This window comes from Aricia agestis, chromosome 6, assembly GCF_905147365.1.
Source record: "Aricia agestis chromosome 6, ilAriAges1.1, whole genome shotgun sequence".
Taxonomy (NCBI): domain Eukaryota; kingdom Metazoa; phylum Arthropoda; class Insecta; order Lepidoptera; family Lycaenidae; genus Aricia; species Aricia agestis.
This window is the reverse complement of record NC_056411.1, coordinates 19,248,899-19,267,272: the sequence shown is the minus strand read 5'-3', so window position 1 is coordinate 19,267,272 and position 18,374 is coordinate 19,248,899. Positions and strand designations below refer to the sequence as shown.

The window sequence follows — 18,374 nt, the reverse complement described above, 5'->3', positions numbered from 1 at the left end:
GTTGTTTTGGTTCAGTATTACTTGTATTTATTGATAATTTATAGTAATGTATTGTTATAAGTATAATAAAATAACGATTAACCGTCCTAGTTTTATTTTCAAGTAAACCTTATGATTAATGCTTATAAATTATAATAAAAGGTAAAACTCGTAAATTAATAAACCACGATATAAAAGTAGAAATGTATTACAAAAATTGATACTCAAATAAGTATTACTTGACCAAATAAAACTAATTTTGTGAAATATCGACAGCGACAAGCCGCCAACTTGGCGAGCGAATAAATTGCTATAATAAATATTTTTTAAAGTGATAATACTTTAGGGTGTGTAAGTGTTCCTAATAGAGAGTTAACTGTGAAAGTAGCAGCACTGAAAGACCTTTTTTCACTTTCGTATGGGGGAAACTCGTGACGCTGGGGCGCTTGCCCATACAACAGTGAAAAAAGTTTGGTCTTTCAATGCTGCTACTTTCACAGTGAACTCACTTTATGGAACACGTACACACCCTAAATTATTGTCACTTAGTTTTGATACACTCTGTATACACATGCATTTTTGCCCACCCTGTTTAAGGCAAGCTATCTTAACGTTATGAGTGGCCTATAAACACTTTTTTGCCTAAACTTAAGAACACTCATCTATAGTAACCCCGCGACCGCCTAGCGTAGTGTCTGTCACTTCGAAACCCTGAACTTTAAGATCTGTCTTCAGCGCGTCAAGCGATGACTCCGCGGTCTTCGGTGGAACCAAAACGATTGCGTATCTGAAAATAGAAAAAAAAGTTTATGAGACACAGAAAGTACAGCTCGACAAGGCTTTAAATGAACGTGGCGACAAATCTGTTGCGCTAAAATAGGTTTATCGCGCGGAAACCGTAAAATCCGGGATAAAAAACTATCCTCCGCCCTATCCCGGGACTCATAGTATCTCCATTCCCAGCAAAATCGGTTCAGCGGTTTGGGCGTGAAGAAGTAACGGACCCATAGACAGACAAACACACTTTCGCATTTATAATATTAAGTATGGTTATATTAGTATGGTCATAGTATCTCACGGTAAAGTCAACTTATGTTGACTTTACCGTGATACTATGACTTTTAAATATGTATATAAAAGACTAGCTGTTGCGCGTGACATCTTCCGCGTGAACTTCAGTTTCTAGCGTGTCAACAAAATTGGTGTCAAATTTAAAAGCTTTTTAAAACCCTGGTGGTTGGTACCCCTTAAATCATAATACCCAAAAACAGCTGTGCAGTGTGCACATAATATTTCATTATTTTAAATTAAACTTTATTTACATACGCCAAATTTTACAATCGGTTCAGTAGTTCTGGCCTGAAAGCGAGACAGACAGTCGACAGACAGATATACTTTCGCATTTATAATATTAGCATAGATTTTTGGGCGGTGCCGCTGTCACTAACGACTCAGTGTCCAAGCGCAATATCAATGATAGCTATATTCCTCCATTCCCGTCTCTTAAACCTTAGCTTAGCCGTTTTAGCGTGAAACGGTATTAGACAGACACACTATTGCATTCATGGCTAAAAAGTACATAATAAAAAAATTATCAATCCATCAATCCGTGGGTTAGAATAGAATAGAATAGAATAGTATTTATTTCCAGGAAATTTGTTTAACAATGGTTCTTAATATTTATGTATGGTATCAAAATTTCTGCCTCATTGGCGTGGAAATATTGTCTAATTATTATTTCAAAACATTTTCTTTAGATCTTATTCTAATTAACATGCAACGTGCCTTAAGTAACTACGTCTTATTTTAAAAGATCTTATTAGGTACATATTTTAACATAATATTTTAACAGTAAAATCAAAAACATACATTAAAGTCATTTGATAGTTACGTCGTAGTATTTAAAAATAAATTAAAAAAAAAAAGTAAAATAAAAAACAAAATACAACAAGACGAAGGAGGAGAAGCTAAAATTCCGTGTCAACACGCAACTTTACAATCATGGATGATGGAGGTTATGTGGTTATAAAATAATATGGCGGATGGCATATTACGTGGCATTGTGTTGTATCACAAACACGTGATTCGTAAAACCTAATAATATCCCAATATGTATATTGAATTTGGAAACAGAAACAATATTATTATCTCCAAATGCAAATAATCTTTTTGCTTATATCAGGTGTACTTACACAATTAAGGTATTTAACATATTATTTATACTTATTGTTCTGGGTTATACATGGTTATACATATGTCCTAGGTTTTTCACTTATCAGTGTTTTGTTCTATTTTCAGCTCTCAAATCATAAAGCTTAGTACATACTTGTAGCTTCATCAAAATACATTTTGGTTCTTACACGTGGTGCACACAACACAGGTACCTACCTACTTAACCTAAATTACCATAATTATAATTCCTCATTTAGTGTTTTTTGTTTTGAACGTTTTATCTCATTTTAGTTTTTTACTTTTCAGCACTCCAGATACCTATTAAAAATGGAAGTTAAAGAAGGAAAGCTATCCAGTATACAGGTCCACTTCAATTCAAGTTACAGTCACACTTTTACAGATTAAAATAATAATGTCATAACTACACAGTATAGGGAGATAAAGGTATAAAATTGTTATTAATTGATTAAAAATGTAATAAAATAAAATTATAATGTCAGATGATAAGGTCAAGTTTTCAAATTCCATTTATATAAAAAAAAAAAAAAAAATATATATATATATATATATATATATATATATATATATATATATATATATATATATATATATATATATATATATATATAATTACAGTATAATATGTCAAAAACAATTAAATAGTACAGAGGTATAATTATTATTAAACTAATGTCAGGCCCACAAGAGTCATTTTCACATATATGTCGATATTATTTCATACTATATCAATAAATTAATTCTATGCTAATTATAATGTCCTATTATCGGTAAAATAAAAGATAAAAATATATAATATTAATGTCATAAATAAAGATAAAAATATATAATAATAATGTCATAAATTCATCCCTAGCCTTAAAAAAAAATAATCTAGATCCAATCAAATGTTGTCATATTATATGTCATATACCTATTCTATATATTTAAAGTTAGTTTAAATTTATTTGCAACTGCTATATCGTTGAAGTATTCTTGTACTGAATAGTAGCATTTTTTTAATAGCCACTCAAATAGATCCTTCTTGAACTTATTATAACTATTATTGTCATTTTTTAAATTGTCTGGTAGGTTATTGTAAATTTTAATTGTCATACAGTAAGCGTTTTTGCTATTTAATGCTGATTTTTGTGTAGGTATATTTATTTTGTTTTTTTTTCTTTTGTTTCTGGTTTCTTTATTGTCTTTATTTTCAAATAGAAAATCATGCTTCTTTACAAAAAGACATGATTCTAGTATATACAAACAGGCTAGTGGAAGGATTTTAAATTGCTGAAACAGCGGTTTGCAATGAGTGAACTTGTCTACCCCTGCCATGGCTCGTAAACATTTTTTTTGTATTATAAATACCCTGTTCACATCCACCGAATTTCCCCATAGTATCAGACCATATCTTAGAGATGAAGAGACATAACCATGGTAAGTTACTAAGGTGGCTTCCTTCGATACTATATTTTTAATTCTTTTAAGCGCAAATATGAATCTATTAAGTTTATTACAGGTAATATCTATATGCATTTTCCAATGCAGGTTTTTATCTATTTACATTTTTATCTATATGTTAGAACTTAGACATTCAATTTCGCATCAATCTTTATCAGAATGATGGATCAGATTGATGAGAACCTCTAACTATAACACGCCCAGCGCCGACAGCGGGCAGTGGTCCCCCGGCGTGTACGTCACATATAACATCACTCACCCTCCCCCGCCGGCGCCGGTCAGTTTGGCGACGAGGGCGTGTCGGGCGGCGGCGGCGCGGACCGCCTCCAGCGCGGCGTGCGACACGCCCAGCGCCGACAGCAAACAGTGGTTCATGTCCCACAGCGTCTGGAAAATATATGAATGAATACTGAACATGTAACTTGGCTATTCTTATGTGTCTCAACAAATGCTTTTCAATAATTTTGAAACTTAAAATAATGTTGTTTAGAATGCCAAATGTAAAATAAGTGACATTTTTTAAACTTTCTTACCGATAAATGCTGATAGCCTTCATCCAATTCAGCCTCAGATGTAGCCACAGACAATTTCTTCAGAATCTGCAATAAAGATAAAGTAGATTGTAATATATTCTCACATAATAAAGAGTGCAACAGGTGCAGCATTTTTAACTCTCCTCCTTTCTTTCTATCTTCTATCTCTCTCACTCACCGCAACGCAACAAATAGCGTCTACGGCACAGACATAGATCAAGTAGATACCGCACGTCGCTCCATTTGTATGAAAAACGAGCGTGCCACTTTTTTCCTACCTACTGTGACCAAACGAGGATAAGAAACGTTTCCATTATCTAGGTCAATGTTTCTATTTGAATTTCTACAGCTCAATATGGCACTTTTAGGCAGTTAGGCATTTTAAAAATTCCGATTGACATCCGATTCTGATAGCAGACTAAGGAACAGACTTTCGAAAGACGAGCATTGCTCGTCGTTTAGAAACGCGATATGGCACGCGAAGTACATACACATGCGGTATCTATCTTGATCTATGTCTGTGGTCTACGGTCTATATAGCTCCGACCACTCGGTTCCACCTCTCCGCGACACACTCGCCTATCTCCGTATCTGTCTCACTCCAGTGATGCAGCTAGAGGGTTGATTCTATCATCAACCCTCTTTTCTATACCTCCATCTGCAAAGCCTTGCCTCTCCGCCCCCACTCATCTATCTGCCTCTAATTCTATCTCTCTCACTCACCGCAACAGCGTCCTCCGTGACGCAGCCAATAGCGTCAACAGTCTTCTCTATGGCTCCGCCCGTCCAGCCCCGTCTCTCCGCGACCCGCGCAGCCACCGCGCGCGTCTCTCTACTGACTCCAGTGTTGACGAGTAGCACCCGAAGGTCTAACCCCAGGGATAAGTGAACCGGTGGCTGACCCTTGATGAGGGAGACCAGGGAACCGAAGGTTGCCGTCGCGTTGTCTATGCCTGGATAATACATATTTAGAATTCGACAAAATATAAATCTTATCGTAATCCTGCTAATATTTCTGAAAATTACCAATATTATTTAAACAAGTAGACAACATTATTGTAAGATAATTTATACGTGGGAGAGCCATGCTTCGGCACGTATGGGCCGGCTCGACCGGAGAAATACCACGTTCTCACAGAAAACCGGCGTGAAACAGCGCTTGCGCTGTGTTTCGCCGAGTGAGTGAGTTTACAGGAGGCCCAATCCCCTACCCTATTCCCTTCCCTACCCTCCCCTATTCCCTTCCCTTCCCATCCCTACCCTCCCCTATTACTCTATTCCCTCTTAAAAGGCCGGCAACGCACCTGCAGCTCTTCTGATGCTGCGAGTGTCCATGGGCCATGGAAGTTGCTTTCCATCAGGTGACCCGTTTGCTCGTTTGCCCCCTTATTTCATAAAAAGAAAATACATAAAAATCCATACCCGAAGGAGCTCCATGCATGATCTTCTCCGAGTTATACGCCCAAGCGGATATCAACTCTTTGTCCTCCGCACTAAAGTCGTTACTCGCGTTGCCATTCTTCATCTTAGCCAGCTGGAGAAGACCCCCGGCTAGGCACACAGCGAAGGACGCAGAGCTACCCGTCCCAGCACCAATAGTAAGCTCACTACTGACTTCTACTTCCAAGCCTCTATCCAGAGTAATACCACCCAGAACACCAGGTATCAGATAGAAGAAACTCCTAAGAGCGTTCTTCTGGTAGTTGTTTAGTGTGTGGAATTCGAATACGTTTTCTGATAGGAATTTATCAGTGATTTCTATCTGGATGCTGTGCTGGTAGGTATGCGGGGTCTGCCATGTTGATGATGAACTTTTTAACAGTTGGTTCACAGCCTGCAGTTGTACTGTAGACGAGAGGTCTACTGAAGTGAATGTGATTTGTAGCGTTGGTGCTTGGAGTTCCTGAAATTGGAAAACACTGCTGATTAGGACATTTTTTTTTTATCTATGGACACTTCACACCACGTCAGTCTGGCCCCGTGCTAAGTACCTGAAGGACTTGTGTTACAGGTACCAGACAAAGGAAATATATTTAATTCTATACATATATTTAAGATTTTTATTATATTATCATACACATCCAGACCCGGGAACATTGAAAACTTTTTGTTCCGTCGGCGGGATTCGAACCCGCGATCCCCGGCTTGAGCTACCAACGCGCTCACCACTGAGCCACAGAGGTCGTCAAAAACATTTAGGAGCAATGATTGTTTTGAAAGGTCAAGTCCGACTCTTTCAGTGTCGTGGTAATACCTCGATCGTGGGAATCGCAGACACAATAGATTTTCAACTGTTATGCGCTTGGAGATTGATGGGTTAAGTTACAATTATTATCAACAATCTCTTTTGCATCTATTTTCGTTTTGGCTCCTGTATTTAAAAATTACGTCATATCGTACAGTTTCTTTGGTCTTATTTAGTCACAAAAGCCAAGAACGAAGACAAATTTTCGATCCCATGATAATGTTAATAACTATCAACTTCGCAGCAAAGCAACTTTTTCTCATCAAGATCACAGTGTTTTCATATATTATGATTATTATTTATTGTGTAACCACCGTAATAAACTAGACGTCTATAGGTATATATCGGCAGTGGCACCTCCATCGTGGGTATTCCAGACACAAAAGATTTTCAATTTTTAGGCTATTTACACACACGCAGCAGCGGCAGCAGCACCGCCACCGCGGCGGTGCCGCTCCATGTATTTTGCTCTTACACACAGCGATTCCGTACCGCTGCCGCTGCGGCGTTTGTGTAAACAGCCTTTTTTTTTTATAAAATAAGGGGGCAAACGAGCAAACGGGTCACCTGGTGGAAAGCAACTTCCGTCGCCCATGGACACTCGCAGCATCAGAAGAGCTGCAAGTGCGTTGCCGGCCTTTTAAGAGGGAATAGGGTAATAGGGGAGGGTAGGGAAGGGAATAGTTGAGGGTAGGGAAGGGAATAGGGTAGGGGTTAGGGGATTGGGCTTCCGGTAAACTCACTTACTCGGCGAAACACAGTGCAAGCGCTGTTTCACGCCGGTTTTCTGTGAGAACGTGGTATTTATCCGGTCGAGCCGGCCCGTTCGTGTCGAAGCATGGCACTCCCACGTATACCAACGGTTTTCACCAACGGTCTCCTAACGCTAAGATCCAGTTTCATCAAGCAATGTTAAATAAATAATGGCTTGTTAAATCAGTTAATGGCCTGTTAGAGCTATCGAGCGTTCCATCATACGCTAATGTCATGTCAAATCGCCTACCACGGTGTTAAATTTAATTCCTGCTATGGAGGTCCGTTAAATAAACACACCGGCAAAATTAGAGGAACATAACAAAATTTTCAATTTTTTTTAAATTGTTCACTGATTTTTATATATTTATTTATTTATTTACTAATTGATTATTAAAAAATAAATTTTATATAAATTTAGGGCATAAAAACGTGAAAAATAAAAAAAAATCAGCAAAAATCAAAAAATTAAGAAAATCTTTGAAATTTCAGTAGTAAGTTTTTAAGATAAATTCTCCATTTTTATTAAAGAAATGCCATGTTAAAAGCGTGTAATGCCTTCTATGGATCTCAAGAGGGCCTGGATACGCCATTCCATGCTTGCATTTTAATTGTCAATCATTTCCTGTGGGATATTCTCCTACTCCTCCAGTACCGCCAACTCGAGCTCCTGGACACATTTTGGAGCTGGAGTTTGACTCGTACCGTTCACCCATTGATGTGCCACACGTCTTCAATCGGATCCACATCTGTAGACCACGCTGGCCTCTCCACCTGGGCTACGCCAGCATCGTTTAGGTAATAATGCCCGATTTTCTTACTCTATGGACGCACATAAAATTTAAATTACTACCTAAAACTGTGTAAAAGGCACACCATGGAGTTCCAGGATGTCGGTGCTATAGCACTGTACTGTCAAAGTACCATCATCTATAATCATCAGCTCCATGCGGGCTCCAAATCATATGCAACTCCAAACCATTACGAAGCCTGCATCATAGGCCACTTTTTCCGGTAAGTTTGATGGCCTGTAGCTTTCCTTATGATGTATCCACATTCTTTATCGCCTGTCAATACAATGTACACAGAATTTGCTCCCATCACTGTACAGCACAAGATTTCACTCACTTGTCTAATTTTGATGTTCACGCGCAAATCTTAGCCTGGCTCTTCGGTGTCCTGTCTCAAGTTTTGGTGACCTTGCTGGCACTTTTGAGTTTAATTTAACTTCTTTGAGTCTTCTTCTTACTGTACAATCACTTACACGTTCATCTTGGACCTGTTCCGACAGGTTTCGTGTCTGCATAGCAGTTTGAGGTCGATTTCTTAAGTTTTGTTTCCTTACAAAATGGTCATCCTGAACCATTGTCACCCGATATCTGCCTTGTTCTCGTCTCCGAACGTGAGATCCAGTCTCTCTGAAGCGTTAAAAGTTACGATGAACCACGGAAGCCGACACACCTAAGGCCTGACTGACCGAACGGTAGGTGTGACCTTTCTCTATCGTGGTTACAGCTCTATCTGTCGTAGATGCTGGGAAATCACTAATTTTGTATCTAAGCAATGTGTTCTTCCAAAAACCAAACAATCAAATGAGCTGAGCATACCTTTCACCCCGCTAAAACGCCATTCTTATCAGGAACACTTATAACGTCAATAATCGAAAAACACTTATTAGGGCATAATTGCTATAAAAACCTGTCAACTTGCCAGTTTTGTTCAATATTTTATTTCTTGAATGAGCTTAGAAGCTATAAAAAAGGCTTTCAGACAGCCCGACCCACTTGAGTTCAAGTTTTGGCCCTTTTTACCTATGTTCCGCTAATTTTGCCAGTGTGTGTATTTAACAGGCTGTTATATGAGTCAAAATAACAACTTTCAAAGACAATAATATGCAATATCAATAAAAGAATCTGTTTTGACTTTTGAGTCTTTCCGCCATGTTTCCGCTACGTCCTTATTATTAATTATTTTCATAGTTATGAATAATTATTTATTTTCTTTGTCAAAAATTCAGCCTTCGGATTTTCCTTGACATTGCAAATATTGCTAACTTGTATCAAAATTACCAAACCGAAATATGTAAATAAAAGTTTGTATTATGATTCATGTTTTCAGCTATGACAAATAATAATTATTAACCTGTTAAATTATGAAGAACTATTATAGCGTAACAAATGTATGCGATCAGTGAAATTTTAATTTGGTCGCATTATCTACTATAATTATACTACTATGGAAGAAAGTGACACATTGCAGCAAACATGTCGTTTAATCTTGTACATTGCAATTTCGTCGCCTTATAACAAGAATGAACGAATTGATAGTTAATAACTTAATGGCCGCTAGGGGACCACTTAGCGTTAGGAGGCGGTTGGTGAAAACAGGCATAAGTTATATTTACCTTGATTTTCACAGAAGATCTTAGCCCCAGGCTTCCAGCTATGGCCAATTTCCCAAACATCACCGCATGTTCTCCATGTAGTATCACTTTGCCCGGGGCAGATACTCGCACGCACGCCATCTTGTTTCGGTTTTACGGTCTCCTGGTCTACTGGTCTTTTAAATATACTCGTCTACTGAGATTTCCATTGGTCTACTGTGAGAGTTTTCTGTGAAAACGCGTGTATGCTCTTCAGCTCTTCCTGCAGCACTGAATTAACTAACCTGCAATGCAATGATGTAAAATATTATAATTTACATAAAAATTATAGTAATTAAAATGAGTATTTAATCCATAAAGGCTAAAGGCCTTCTAACATGGTACTACAATATGTTATGTTTCTTGAAGTTGTACAATGTACATTCTTTTTAAGACTAAATTAATCATATTATAATGTATTATTAATTAAATATTATAAAATTTAGAATGAAAAAAAGTATAAACAATAGGATTAAAGAACATAAAAATTGAAACTGCTAATCTTGAAAATATATAGCATCGTGGTACACGTCTTGTTATGCAAACATAACAGTTATTTCCGAGCGAATTTACATAACTTACGTTCCTATGATCTCTTATTATGTTAATGTCAGGTTTTTATAATATACTGTAAAGTACTATAGATATGTACCGTATGGCCTTATTGATAAACGAAGAATAAGATAGAACTAACTTATGCATGTTGTTGTCTTTAATCTTATGTAGGAAAAACCATTTTCACCGTTTCACAGAGACTGAAAACCACATGAATTAGTTCTCTCTCATTCCTTCTTTATTAGTCAAACTTCCTTAAGTTTGAGTACTAAATAATGCGTAAATACTAAATACCACAGGTAAATACCAGCCCTGCATTTATAAATAGGCCGTTAGAGGCCGCGGCCTAGGAGCGGCAGCGTCCTAGGGGGTCTGTAGATTTCGAACATGGGGCAGCGGAAATAAAGTGGCCTTAGCTCATACAAAATATAAATTCGGCACTCGTAAAGGCCGAAATTAATATTAATCAGACCAAACCAATGACCAAACTAACTCAATGCTGTCAAAATAAACTTGTATAGTTCACATGCATTAAAACAGATTATTATGTGTGTTTCTGAGCTGTTTCTATGACTAGATCAGGCTTTCCCAAAGTGGGCGAAAACGTCTAAAGGGGGGCGGTATGGGATCCAGAAAAAAATGGGGGCATTGTGTAAACAGTACAGGCTTGGGGGGTGATTTATGTCATCTGAATGCATTTTAAATTGAAACAATGGGGGCGTAAAGCGTTAAAACATAATTTGTTCTCAAAATGAGCAGTAGGCAAAATAAGTTTGGGAACCCCTGGACTAGATGTTATCACAAGCTCATTTGACTGGCTAACGACAAATCATTCAGCAATCAGTGCTGACAGTTGAATACATTAACTCATGTCACCTTACAAACCGGGCACTATCCGGCTGGTACCACACAAACCTGTGCCTGGCGAGCGGCGGTTTCCCCTGGAACTTGTCCGACACCACCAGCACCGAGAACTTGCCGCCGCACCCGTCGCTCTCGTCCACTACCTCCTGCGGGCACATAACGGGTCATTCATGCATTACGTCACACCGTGATTAGGGTCAACCACATGACGCCTCCGTGGTCTAGTAGTCAGAGCGTGGCTCTCTCTCGACTTCGGAGGTCGTGGGTTCGAATCCCGCGTTGGAAACATTGTTGTTTCCAAGTTTGGTTAGGACAATGCAGACTGATCACCTGACTGTCTGTGTCATCTATGCGTTGGATGGGCATGTAAAAAGTCGGTCCTGCGCCAGATCTCTCGCCAGTCGTATCGGTCGAGTCCCACTGGGTTATGACGGTAAAGAAATAGAGAGTGCTCTTGTGTACTGTGCACACACTTGGGCACTATAAAAATTACTCCTGCGTACCTGGCCTGTTTCGTCACCGAAACCGGTGGGGGCTATTAATATTAGGGTCAACCACATTTTGTGTCAGACACAGACATAGATCAAGATAGATATCGCATGTCCCTCCGTTTGTATGAAAAGAGGCGTGCCACTTTTTTCCTACCTACAGTGACGTACCGATGATAAGAAACGTGTCCATTATCTAGGACAACGTTTCTATTCGAATTTTTACTGCTCTAATTTTCTTACCGAAAAAACCGGACGTCAATCCGATTGACGTCCGGTTCTGATAACAGTGGGGCGCAGACTAAAGAACAGACTTTCGAAAGACGAGCATTGCTCGTCGTTTGGGAACGCGATATGGCACGCGAAGTACATACTACATACACATGCGGTATCTATCTTGATCTATGTCTGTGGCGTCAGACCAAATATGACACCAGCCACCCTAGCACGGCCACTAGTAAAATTGCGAAAGTATGGACAAACTATGGTAGCGCTCCGATCTTTTTTTGTTCCCAAAAATTCAATTAAAATGCCACTTTTTTTTGGCCGCGGTAAAGATCGGAACGGCACCTTTAGTTTATGTCCACAGTTTGTGTATATTTTCGCATTACTACTGGTGGCCGTGCTAGGGCTACAGATGCAATAGACCGTACATGACGGTAATGATATAAAGTGAAAAGAAATGGAGGTACTACCTTTTTTGCACGCGGGCAACAGGTAGTACCTCCATTTATTTTTCCACATTTTTTACTGATTCTTTAGTCCTGTAGGGCGCAGCGTGATGTTATAGCCTAGAAGCTTTAACTTGGCTTTATCTTAACATAACAAATAAACTCTTTAGTTTTATAATATTAGATATTAACCCTTTAACCGCCCAGCTTAAAATCAATTGTCGTGCCTCTAGCGCTGGCACCATAAATCGAAAAATTTATACCTACAACAAATAGTGATGTGCAATACTTATCGTTTTCGATGTCGATAATTTATTTCTTAATTTATAATTTATATAAAGTATAAACTGATATCTAGTATTTGTAAGTAAATATACAACGCTGGCAAAAACATTAGATAAAAACAGCTTGAATAGTGAAGTGACATAATTCGCGATATTTGTTATTACACAATGATATTCTATGTTACTAACGTAACTAGATTGGAAGTTTACGGTAGCAACGCGTTGCCACTTCGAATAATGACATAACGAATATATGACTTGACAATGTCTTTTGAACAAAAAAGTGGTTACGCATTTCTGAGAATCTTTTGTAAGACATTGCTACTCTAGTATTTTAGAAACTCATTGTTATTACATTTCAAATAATATTAATTTCATAGTTTTCACGGATTAAATAATTGAGTTGTCTAAATAAATAACCTACTACAAATATAGATTTTCAATAGTAGATCGATATCCCATCCCCTTTACACGCATACAATTTCATCTTTAAGTCGTAGCAGACAGACAGATAGGAAAGCGCTACTTTGTAATTTATTGTAATTTTATTTCTAATTTAAGTATCCGCTACAATCACACTTATCGATAGCATCATCATAAGCACAACACTAGTGGAAATTTCTAGAAGGCGGCACTCGCTTATGACGTCAGAAGCGGTCGTCTTTTTCCGACCGTGGCGCAGGGTGTGCTAACAACATTCGTTTCTAAACATGCAGGCTAGGGATGGAAATCATCAATTCAATCACTGAAATTTTTATACTATATTTATTATAAATTAAGTAAAACAAACACGTTTATTTGTTCAGTAACCATTGCTTTATTTGTTTTATAATAAATTAGACAGTAAAAACAGAAATGTTTTAATTTATGTGGATTTTTGTATCAGTAAATCATTGCTTATGTCCCGTCCCTACTGTTGATTGATGTGATTTTTCCGACTCAGGCGTTGGACATCAATACACTTTTCTAAGAATATTTTCGGTAATTTATTTAACTTTAGACATTATTTTTAGGTCTTCTAATTAAGAAACTAAAGTGTAATCAATTGTAAATGATTACTTCGTTAACTATTTACCAAGTATAAACATTATTTTAATATAATACAGTGCTATCGAACAAAAAAGACGAGTAGTGGTACTGGTCGTAAATATCCGACCTTGGCGAAATGGGCACGAAAATATTTGTCGGATTATTCCGACCTTGGCGGCTAAAGGGTTAAAGATGATTACTGTGACCATCTCTACTTGAAACCCACTTAGAAATGTATTATTTTGTTTACCTGTGAATGGTGGTACCGGTGAATGGGTTGCTGCTTTTTTTTATTAAATCAATCAAAAATTTTGATTTTTCTTATTCTAGGCATGTAGGTAAGTATAAGGGTATGGAGTATAAAGTATGTACGATGTAGAATGTAGATGAAAAGAAAACTCAGAATATAATTTAACAGCTATTTTATTCGGAATGCATTTAAAATTTAAAACTACTGGTCACTCTAAGACAAAGTTTACAATCAATTCTTTTTAATTTTAAATACAACAGTTAAACACGTTGGCAGTGATAATTGACAATAATTGAAATAAACAAAGAAAAATACAAAATGTGCGCACGAAAACAATGATATCAGTACAGGGAATAAGTCCGGGTACCTTTCCGGAGGTTTCACAAACGAAGTACCTAAGGCTAACCAAAACATTCCTTGCAGCGAGAAAAAGAATATTGTGCTCAGGAACTTTAAGTATATAGAGTTATAATTAGTATTCACTGCTTTGTAAACCGTTTTGGCGCTAAAGAATGACAGTATACCTGAACTGGGCACTGCTAATTGTAAAGCAATACTATAACACCCCGTGTACACTAGACTCGTGCAAATGAGCGGTATCAAGAGACCATCTTTAAGAAGTAGAGGTAGCATACTAAAGGTGGACACTATAAGAAACCAGAAGCACATAAAAGGGTCCTCCGGAAAGTGCAAAGCTACTGGAATAGCCACCAGCAATATAGACTTTTCGTGCACTTGAAAAGAGAATAGGAAAAATGCTAGAGACACATTTATACACGATAAAACAAATTTCCTTTTGTTAAATCTAAAGAATAGATCTAAGCATGATATCATGGCAGACATCATCGTGGTGAGAAAACACATACTAACCATCTCCTCGTTCGTGTAGATAGTTTTGAGTTTTATAAATATATTAACGGAGCACCATATATTGGAAACTTTGTCCTCGAATACTCCCCGCATCAGGGGGAACAGCCTGTGTATGATCTGGAAGACATACTCCATCGATGAGGAGATAGGATACCAGACTAATATAAAAGTAGTTACGACGGTTATACCTAGCTTTATAAACTTTTTGAATATATTGTAGTACTTGCGTTTGGGCTGAACAAAAAAACATGTTCGCAACAAGTAGAAGAAAAACGGCAGAGCGTGGTACAGCTCCATCTGCTTGTAGTTTAGTGCGAAGACAAATAGTATTGTGCACAATATATCCATTTCTATGCCTATTAAAAAGAAGGTCGCCCATAAAAATAGGCCCAAGGAGACGCAGTTGTATTGAAAGTGGCCGTGATCTATTAAAATAATCCCCGGGTACAGGAGAAACAGAGTCGTGGCTATGTCGGTACGCTTGAATACATTTTTGTCGTCCTTATGCCGCGATCTCTCGAGCTCGATACACAAACACAGCACAGAAGTGACGAAGAAGTATAGGTCACTCAAAAACACAGTCCATCTCATGAACATCTTGTGACTCTCGGTCTCGTAGCCTCTGGACGCGAACAGGCGGACGGACTCCGGGTCCAGCCAGTCCGCCACGAGTCCCATCAGCAGACTGTGGTATGCAGTCAGCGGCGGGTAGTCCAGGCCCCAATACTGCAAGTCATTCTGTGAAGTGTTCTTGTACCACGTATCTGAGGGTGTGTGCAACGTGATCTCCTGCCAGTGCCTCTGCGCCTCGTAGTCCCCGTACATCGGCGGCTTCTGGTAGCCCGAGTAGGGGTAGGACGCGACGCACCATCGCACCAACAGTGCCAAAAATATACCCGGCAATAGCACTACTTTGGTAACGAAGAATTTATCGGGATTAGATCGCCTTCCCATCTCGATTATCAAAACAGATTAGGGCCTACAAATTTGTTCATATTCAATAATAATAGAATGATAAACGTAAAACGAGAGACGTGTTATAACAATTTGACAGCCAATACTTACAACATGAACGGCTTCCAATTCCTTTGTCAATTTCTCCTTCAAGTACTCTTCTGTGTAGACGGACATATTAATTAACGGTACTACTATACAATCCCCACCAGTTTTTATTGATAATTTATTTATTTTCACGACTTTGTTGACTTTCAAATTGTAAAAATAGGTTATATATTTTTTTTTATTTCATGTCACTAAGTCCACAGAGGTCAGAGAATTCGGGGACTGATAATGAAATGTATTTGATCGTCAATGTGTGAACTCTGAACTCTGACTCTATTGGCAAAATGGTTTATGTGTATGTTTTAATAAATTAGGTACCTTACTTTCTTAGTTTTTACTAGTCTGGCTAGCGAAAGATGATACTGGAAAAAGGCGGCAAATTCAAAAAATCTACGTATGGCAACCTTGTCTATAGTCGGAATTATAGTTTTGATACTTGATTATTAATGACGCCTCCGTGGTCTAGTGGTTAGAGCGTCGCTCTCAACTCCGGAGGTCGTGGGTTCGAATCCCGCGTTGGAAACATGTTATTTCCAAGTTTGGTTAGGACAATGCAGGCTGATCACCTGATTGTCTGACAAGTATGATGATCCATGCGTCGGATGGGCATGTAAAAAAGTCGGTCCTGCGCCTGATCTCTCGCCAGTCGTGTTGGTCTTCCGTCCCACTGGGTTATGAGAGTAAAAGGAATAGAGAGTGCTCTTGTGTACTGCGCACACACTTGGGCACTATAAAATTACTCCTGCGTACCTGGCCTGCTTTTAATGAAACCGGCCACCGTCACCGAAACCGGTGTGGGGAGTATTATTATTATTATTATTAATGACAATAATATTATATTTTAGTTTGGATAACTCATTTCAAGAATAAGTTTATTGTTGTTGTTTACTTACATTTTATTTTGCAATAAATTTCATTGTATTTTGTTTTTGACGAAAAATTTTGCATTTTTTGGTCGGATTATTAAAACGTCTTCTTTAATACTTACCGTACATCATGAAATATATTACAAAATATAATTTAACCAAACAATTATCTTCATTTTCTTAAGCTAAATTGTCACTACTGTTTCTAAGTTTAAATATAATTTAATTTAAATCTTAAATAATTTCCTATATTATATTATTACTCGCAAGCATCATACACACACTGGCAAAATTAGCGGAACATAGGTGAAAAGGGCCAAAACTTGAACTGAAGTGGGTCGGGCTGTCTGAAAGCCTTTTTTATAGCTTCTAAGCTCATTCAAGAAATAAAATATTGAACAAAACTGGCAAGTTGACAGGGTTTTTATAGCAATTATGCCCTAATAAGTGTTTTTCGATTATTGACGTTGTAAGTGTTCCTGATAAGAATGGCGTTTTAGCGGGGTGCAAGGTATGCTCAGCTCATTTGATTGTTTGGTTTTTGGAAGACCACATTGCTTAGATACAAAATTAGTGATTTCCCAGCATCTGCGACACCTAGAGCTGTAACCACGGTAGAGAAAGGTCACACCTACCGTCCGGTCAGTCAGGCCTTAGGTGTGTCGGCTTCCGTGGTTCATCGTAACTTTCAACGCTTCAGAGAGACTGGATCTTACGTTCGGAGACGAGAACAAGGCAGATATCGGGTGAAAATGGTTCAAGATGACCATTTTTAAGGAAACAAAACTTAAGAAATCGACCTTAAACTGCTATGTAGACACGAAACCTGTCGGAACAGATCCAAGATGAACGTGTAAGTGATTGTACAGTAAGAAGAAGACTCAAAGAAGTTAAATTAAACTCAAAAGTGCCAGCAAGGGCACCAAAACTTGAGACAGGACACCGAAGAGCCAGGCTAAGATTTGCGCGTGAACATCAAAATTAGACAAGTGAGTGAAATCTTGTGCTGTACAGTGATGGGAGCAAATTCTGTGTACATTGTATTGACGGGTGATAAAGAATGTGGATAAATCATAAGGAAAGCTACAGGCCATCAAACTTACCGGAAACAGTGGCCTATGATGCAGGCTTCGTAATGGTTTGGAGTTGCATATGATTTGGAGCCCGCATGGAGCTGATGATTATAGATGATGGTACTTTGACAGTACAGGGCTATAGCACCGAAATCCTGGAACTGCATGGTGTTCCTTTTACACAATTTTAGGTAGTAATTTCAATTTTATGTGCGTCCATAGAGTAAGAAAATTGGGCATTATTACCTAAACGATGCTGGCGCAGCCCAGGTGGAGAGGCCAGCGTGGTCTACAGATGTGGATCCGATTGAAGACGTGTGGTACATCAATGGGTGAACAGTACGAGTTAAAACTCCAGCTCCAAAATGTGTCCAGGAGCTCGAGTTGGCGCTACTGGAGGAGTAGGAGAATATCCCACAGGAAATGATTGACAATTAAAATGCAAGCATGGAATGGCGTATCCAGGCCCTCTTGAGATCTATAGAAGGCATTACACGCTTTTAACATGGCATTTCTTTAATAAAAATGGAGAATTTATCTTAAAAACTTACTACTAAAATTTCAAAGATTTTCTTAATTTTTTTATTTTTGCTGATTTTTTTCTATTTTTCACGTTTTTATGCCCTAAATTTATATATTTATAATTTATTTTTTTATAATCAATATTTTTTTATATCATTATATATTTATTTAGTAAATAAATAAATATATAAAAATCAGTGAACAATTAAAAAAAAATTGAAAATGTTGTTATGTTCCTCTAATTTTGCCGGTGTGTTTAGATTGTATTAATTATT

At 38.0% G+C, this 18,374-nt stretch overlaps 3 protein-coding genes across 4 annotated transcripts in view; 1 reads left to right on the top strand and 2 right to left on the bottom strand.

Moving 5' to 3' along the window:
- The window catches only part of LOC121727984 (two pore calcium channel protein 1-like), a 36,765-nt gene extending 18,953 nt beyond the window's left edge, over window positions 1-17,812 (top strand). Inside the window, exons 19-20 of the transcript XR_006035754.1 lie at window positions 10,381-10,385; window positions 17,802-17,812. The gene's annotated coding sequence lies outside the window, so the exon portion shown is untranslated. The remainder of the gene's footprint in view (window positions 1-10,380; window positions 10,386-17,801) is intronic.
- Window positions 489-9,668, bottom strand: LOC121727987 (mevalonate kinase). Its single transcript, XM_042116073.1, has 6 exons — window positions 9,548-9,668; window positions 5,568-6,048; window positions 4,869-5,098; window positions 4,146-4,211; window positions 3,872-3,999; window positions 489-766 (listed from the first exon to the last, which is right to left on the bottom strand). Exons 1-6 carry the CDS (start codon window positions 9,665-9,667, stop codon window positions 628-630), a joined length of 1,164 nt encoding a protein of 387 aa, XP_041972007.1. The 5' UTR covers window position 9,668; the 3' UTR covers window positions 489-627.
- On the bottom strand, window positions 9,720-15,926 carry LOC121727985 (bolA-like protein 2). Of its 2 annotated transcripts, XM_042116071.1 has the most exons (3): window positions 15,642-15,926; window positions 11,036-11,130; window positions 9,720-9,810 (listed from the first exon to the last, which is right to left on the bottom strand). In XM_042116071.1, exons 1-3 carry the CDS (start codon window positions 15,705-15,707, stop codon window positions 9,720-9,722), a joined length of 252 nt encoding a protein of 83 aa, XP_041972005.1. In that variant the 5' UTR covers window positions 15,708-15,926. The 2 variants fall into 2 exon arrangements, with proteins under 2 accessions (XP_041972005.1, XP_041972004.1); XM_042116070.1 differs by lacking the exons at window positions 9,720-9,810; window positions 11,036-11,130 and adding an exon at window positions 13,883-15,555 and having other exon boundaries at window positions 15,642-15,712.
- Window positions 17,813-18,374: the final 562 nt, after the last annotated feature.

Excerpts from the sequence above, each read along its gene's own strand:
- LOC121727987 (XM_042116073.1), bottom strand. The coding sequence starts at position 9,667 with ATGGCGTGCGTGCGAGTATCTGCCCCGGGCAAAGTGATACTACATGGA. Across the intron at positions 5,099-5,567 it reads CATGCATGGAGCTCCTTCGG|GCATAGACAACGCGACGGCA; the intron begins GTATGGATTTTT and ends TGTATTATCCAG. Across the intron at positions 767-3,871 it reads ACCGGCGCCGGCGGGGGAGG|ATACGCAATCGTTTTGGTTC; the intron begins GTGAGTGATGTT and ends TTCTATTTTCAG.
- LOC121727985 (XM_042116070.1), bottom strand. The coding sequence starts at position 15,530 with ATGGGAAGGCGATCTAATCCCGATAAATTCTTCGTTACCAAAGTAGTG.